This window comes from Myxine glutinosa, chromosome 7 (genome assembly GCF_964187855.1).
Source record: "Myxine glutinosa chromosome 7, kmMyxGlut1.1, whole genome shotgun sequence".
Taxonomy (NCBI): domain Eukaryota; kingdom Metazoa; phylum Chordata; class Myxini; order Myxiniformes; family Myxinidae; genus Myxine; species Myxine glutinosa.
This window is the reverse complement of record NC_136267.1, coordinates 99597689-99603688: the sequence shown is the minus strand read 5'-3', so window position 1 is coordinate 99603688 and position 6000 is coordinate 99597689. Positions and strand designations below refer to the sequence as shown.

The 6000-nt window shown below is 41.0% G+C and overlaps 1 protein-coding gene across 1 annotated transcript in view; it reads right to left on the bottom strand.

Moving 5' to 3' along the window:
• Positions 1-371: 371 nt before the first annotated feature.
• Positions 372-6000, bottom strand: part of LOC137431468 (complement C3) — a 613976-nt gene continuing 608347 nt past the window's right edge. Inside the window, exons 39-40 of the mRNA XM_078782039.1 lie at positions 617-706; positions 372-508 (exon numbers count right to left, since the gene is read on the bottom strand). Coding sequence (XP_078638165.1) covers positions 474-508; positions 617-706 — 125 coding nt within the window. The 3' untranslated portion in view covers positions 372-473. The remainder of the gene's footprint in view (positions 509-616; positions 707-6000) is intronic.

Below are 6000 nucleotides of genomic sequence, written 5' to 3'. Positions count from 1 at the left end.
TTATATAGACAGGTGTGTGCCTTTCCAAATCATGTCCAATCAATTGAATTTACACAGGTGGACTCCAATCAAGGTGTAGAAACATCTCAAAGATGATCAAGAGAAATGGGAGGCACCTGAGCTAAATTTCAAGTGTCATAGCAAAGGGTATGAATACTTATGTCAATGTGATATTTCAGTTTTTTCTTTTTAATAAATTTACAAAACTTTCTAAAATCCTGTTTTCTCTTTGTCATTATGGGGTGTTGAGTGTAGATTGATGAGGGAAAAATGAATTTAAACGACTTCAGCATAAGGCTGCAACATAACAAAATGTGAAAAAAGTGAAGGGGTCTGAATACTTTCTGAATGCACTGTACCTGCAGGCACTCTTCAGTTTTCTCGAATTTATTACGATATAAAACAACATAAAAATGTGCAGTGCATTGCATTGTTCAGAAAATGTCCAGTTAAATAGCAGCAGTTTCAGTTTGTCATCTTCTCCGGGGCACTCCAGTCATGGTGGACACTGGGAGCAAAATGTGTGCCCCTCGCATTAAACACTTCAGTCCAACAAAGAAAATAAAAGCTGGACAGAACAATAGAGTAAATAAAAAACTAATAGTGTTACACTTACTTTGCAGGCATTGACAGAATGTTTTATCACAGAATCGTGTCAGGTCTTCTTGGCCACCCTTTGGATGATAAAATACAGTGGTCTTCTCGTCTGTAAAACCAATGCAAAGTTAAGTGAAAAAAAAAATGTTGTACATGCTTTGTTGGAAAGTTCTAATTATAAAGTGATAATCTAGTTGCAGTCCAGCATATACATGAAACGTTTCAACCTCCAGTTCATTGGTTTGAATAGATTCATGGTATTACATGCAGGAACACTACCAAGTCAAGTTTAAAAAAGAACAACGATCACAAGACAATAAAACAACAAGAGTGCAAACTCCCAAAGCAATCCTAAAAATAAAAAAAACATAGGGGCAATACCCCTGGCAGAATAATACTGCAGTATACTGCACTGACTAAACATATTTTAAACCAAATTCAATGCACAGGGCAGCATGTAGAATCATACTAACATAATCGTAAGACATCAAACAAACAAACAAATGAAAAATCGGTCACAGACCGAGGACTTGCCGGAATGTACTTTTTTATCGGCCATTTTGGACAAATATGGCGGCCAAACCACGTGACCGATGACGTCATCATTATTTGTTTTCTAAACTAATTTATTCCTTGATGATGCTCAAGAAATTTCATCTTGATCTGATGAAATTCTGTACTTGTCGAATTATGACGTCATAATGGAGGAACCTATGACATCATCATTCACATATTTTATTCCCCATGGGGAGTTCTTTACAATGAGCCATGTCTCAATTTTTTCTATTCAGCACTTTCGGAGATATAGAGGTGCAAAGGTTTTTTCCGTTTTTCCAAGAAGGCGGCCGAACCACGTGACCGATGACGTTATCATTATTTTTTTCCTCCACCAGTTTATGCCGACATGGGGCTCAAGAAATTGCATCTTGATCGGATGAAGTTTTGTATTTGTCGAATTATGACATCATAATGGATGCACTTATGACATCATCATTAATATATCTAATTCCCCATGGAGAGTTCTTTACAATGAGCCATGTCTCAATATTTTCTATTCAGCACTTTCGGAGATATAGAAGTGCAAAGTTTTTCGGTTTTTCCAAGATGGCGGCCGATCCACGTAACCGATGACATCATCATTAACATATTTTATTCGCCTGGAGAGTTCTTTACAATGAGCCATGTCTCAATTTTTTATATTCAGCACTTTCGTAGATATAGAGGTGCAATTTTTTTCGGTTTTTCCAAGATGGCGGCCGAACCACGTGACCGATGACGTCACCAATTAGGCACAGTCTATTCCAGGGCAAGACAAATACGTGTGCAAAGCTTGGCGATTCTACATGCAACGGTGTAGACGTAGTGCTGCAAACAGACAGACAAACAGACAGACAGACAGTTAGACAGATGAAAAATCGGTCAGAGACCGAGGACTTGCCGGGATGTACTTTTTATCGGCCATTTCGAACAAATATGGCGGCCGAACCATGTGACCGATGACGTCATCATTAACATATTTTATTCCCCATTGAGAGTTCTTTACAATGAGCCATGTCTCAATTTTTTATATTCTGCACTTTTGGAGATATAGTGGTGCAAAGTTTCCCATTTTTCCAAGATGGCGGCCGAACCACGTGACCGATGACGTCATCATTAACATATTTTATTCCCCATGGAGAGTTCTCTACAATGAGCCATGTCTCAATTTTTTCTGTTCAGCACTTTCGGAGATATGGAGGTGCAAAGTTTTTCGTTTTTTCCAAGATGGCGGCCGAACCACGTTACCGATGACGTCATCAATTGGGCACAGTCTATTCCAGGGCAAGACAAATACGTGTGCAAAGTTTGGTGATTCTACGTGCAACGGTGTAGACGTAGTGCTGCAAACAGGCAGACAGACAGACAGATGAAAAATCGGTCAGAGACCGAGGACTTGCCGGAATTTACTTTTTTATCGGCCATTTAGGACAAATATGGCGGCCGAACCACGTGACCGATGATGTCATCATGAACATATTTTATTCCCCATTGAGAGTTCTTTACAATGAGCCATGTCTCAATTTTTTCTATTCAGCACTTTTGGACACATAGAGGTGCTAAGTTTTTCGGTTTTTCCAAGATGGCGGCCTAACCACGTGACATATGACATCATCATTAACAAATTTTATTCCCCATGGAGAGTTCTTTACAATGAGCCATGTCTCAATTTTTTCTGTTCAGCACTTTTGGAGATATAGTGGTGCAAAGTTTTGCCGTTTTTCCAAGATGGCGGCCGACCACGTGACATATGACATCATCATTAACATATTTTATTCCCCATGGAGAGTTCTTTACAATGAGCCATGTCTCAATTTTTTCTGTTCAGCACTTTTGGAGATTTAGTGGTGCAAAGTTTTGCCGTTTTTCCAAGATGGCGGCCGACCACGTGACTGATGACGTCATCATTAACATATTTTATTCCCCATGGAGAGTTCTTTACAATGAGCGATGTCTCAATTTTTTCTGTTCAGCACTTTTGGAGATATAGTGGTGCAAAGTTTTGCCGTTTTTCCAAGATGGCGGCCGACCACGTGACATATGACGTCATTATTAACATATTTTATTCCCCATGGAGAGTTCTTTACAATGAGCCATGCCTCAATTTTTTCTGTTCAGCACTTTTGGAGATATAGTGGCGCAACTTTTTGCCGTTTTTCCAAGATGGCGACCGAACCACGTGACTGATGACGTCATCATTTACATATTTTATTCCCCATGGAGAGTTCTTTACAATGAGCCATGTCTCAATTTTTTCTGTTCAGTACTTTCGGAGATATAGAGGTGCAAATTTTTTCGGTTTTTCCAAGATGGCGGCCGAACCACGTCACCGATGACGTCATCAATTGGGCACAGTCTATTCCAGGGCAAGACCAATATGTGTGCAAAGTTTGGCGATTCTACGTGCAACGGTGTAGACGCAGTGCTGCAAACAGACAGACAGACAGACAGACAAACAGACAGACAGACAAACAGACAGACAAATGAAAAATCGGTCAGAGACCGAGGACTTGCCGGAATGTACTTTTTTATCGGCCATTTAGGACAAATATGGCGGCCGAACCACGTGACCGATGACGTCATCATTAACATATTTTATTCCCCATGGAGAGTTCTTTACAATGAGCCATAGCTCAATTTTTTCTATTCAGGACTTTTGGAGATGTGAGGGTGCAGAGTTTTTCGGTTTTTCCAAGATGGCGGCCGACCACGTGACTGATGACGTCATCATTAACATATTTTATTCCCCATGGAGAGTTCTTTACATTGAGCCATGTCGCAATTTTTTTCTGTTCAGCACTTTTGGAGATAGATGATGCAAAGTTTTTCGGTTTTTCCAAGATGGCGGCCGATCCACGTGACTGATGACGTCATCATTAACATATTTCATTCCACATGGAGAGTTCTTTACATTGAGCCATGTCGCAATTTTTTTCTGTTCAGCACTTTTGGAGATAGATGATGCAAAGTTTTTCGGTTTTTCCAAGATGGCGGCCGAACCACGTGACGTATGACGTCATCATTAACATATTTTATTCCACATGGAGAGTTCTTTACAATGAGCCATGTCTCAATTTTTTCTATTCAGCACTTTCGGAGATATGGAGGTGCAAAAAAAATATTCTGCACCATTGGGAGATGGGGCCAAAAACGATGCACAGCAGGATATCTCAAAAAGTTGTGGACAGTTTCGGACGAAACTTGGTGGACAGGTTGGGTGTGACAAGGCAGAATCGATGTGATTTTGGTGAAGATGTGGACATGGATTCGGCTACAAGAATTATTTAATTTCCTCAGTGATTCTTCACCATTGAGAGATCAAACCAAAAGCGATATATAACATGATATTTAAAAAATTATGGATGAGTTATGACTAAACTAGGTGGATGAGTTGGTTCGGTGACAGGAACAAGCCGATTCGATTTTGGTTCAGGTCCGAATCCAGATCTGGTCTATCAGTGCATACAAACATAAACTGCTTAGCCTGGCGGGGGCGTTGTTCCAAGTGCCGTTCTCGTTCATCATATTTTGGATAACGCAGCCTCGGGCTCTGGCATTATACATGGAAAAGCAAATCGATTACACCCCGCCCCGGACGAGGCAAAACGCTGGTGCACGTGACCGTGACGCCGGAAATGACGTTGCTGACACCACCCAGTCGTAGCTATGGTGACGCCGGAAAGGACGTTACTGAGACACTCGGTCTTAACCCTGGTGGAGCTCCGTACTAAAGCACGCGAGGAAATTGTGAGACTGAGATTTTATATACACATTCACCTTAGAAAAGCTTTTTTTATACACATTCACTTCATTCAGAAGTTCAAAAAGATGCGATTACAAATCTCCCCTCACCCTCCCCACAACCCCTCCACCCTCTCCCCCCCTCCCCCACACTCCGCTTGGTCACTTGCATAATATTTAGCCATATTTACCCATATTTACTGGCATAACATTCACTCATAATTCATATTTACCCATAAATTATATTCACCCATAAATCATATTTACCCCTGCTATCGAAGGTGGGTGAAGGATGTGTTATGTGTCTGTGTCTGTGTTACCCATGTCTGTTTGTCTGTTTGTCTGTGAACAAGATATCTCAAAAAGTTGTGGGCGGATTTGGACGGAATCTGTCGGAGAGGTAGCATATGTCATATATGACAAGGACGAAATGATTCGATTTTGGTGAAGATCCGGACCCGGCTGCTATCATTTTTTAAGTGATTCTTCACCATTGGGAGATAGGGCCAAAAACGATACATAGCGGGATATCTCAAAATGTTGTGGACAGATTTGGACGAAACTTGGTGGACTGGTTGGGTGTTTGACAAGAAAGAAGTGATTCAATTTTGATGACGTTTCGAATCCGGATCCGGATCAGATAATTTTAAAGCGATTTTTCACCATTGAGTTGTCGGGCTAAAATCGATATATAACACGATATCTCATTGCCCGCCGATGTCACTCTCCGAAGTATTATTTGTGCACATTTACCTCAGAAGTGCATTTGTACACAATGCACGCGGTGCAGCATCAGCGGACGCCAAAGGATATGTTGTCTATGATATCCCGCTGTTGTCTATGATATGATATGTTGTCTATGATATGTTGTCTATGATATGATATCCCGATATGATCAGATATGATATCCCAATACAGTGTCTATGAGCTGCACGGCGGTATTGCCGGGCGCCGAAGGCCGAAGGTGCCCCGGCAATGCCGCGCTGGAGGATATTTATTTATTTGACGTGGGGGCGATGTACTTTGAATGTGTCTATGCTTGTATGTTATATTTTTAGTTCCCCTATCGTATAAATATACCTATGAAATAGCTAATTGATATCTCAAAAGTTACATCTGCGATTT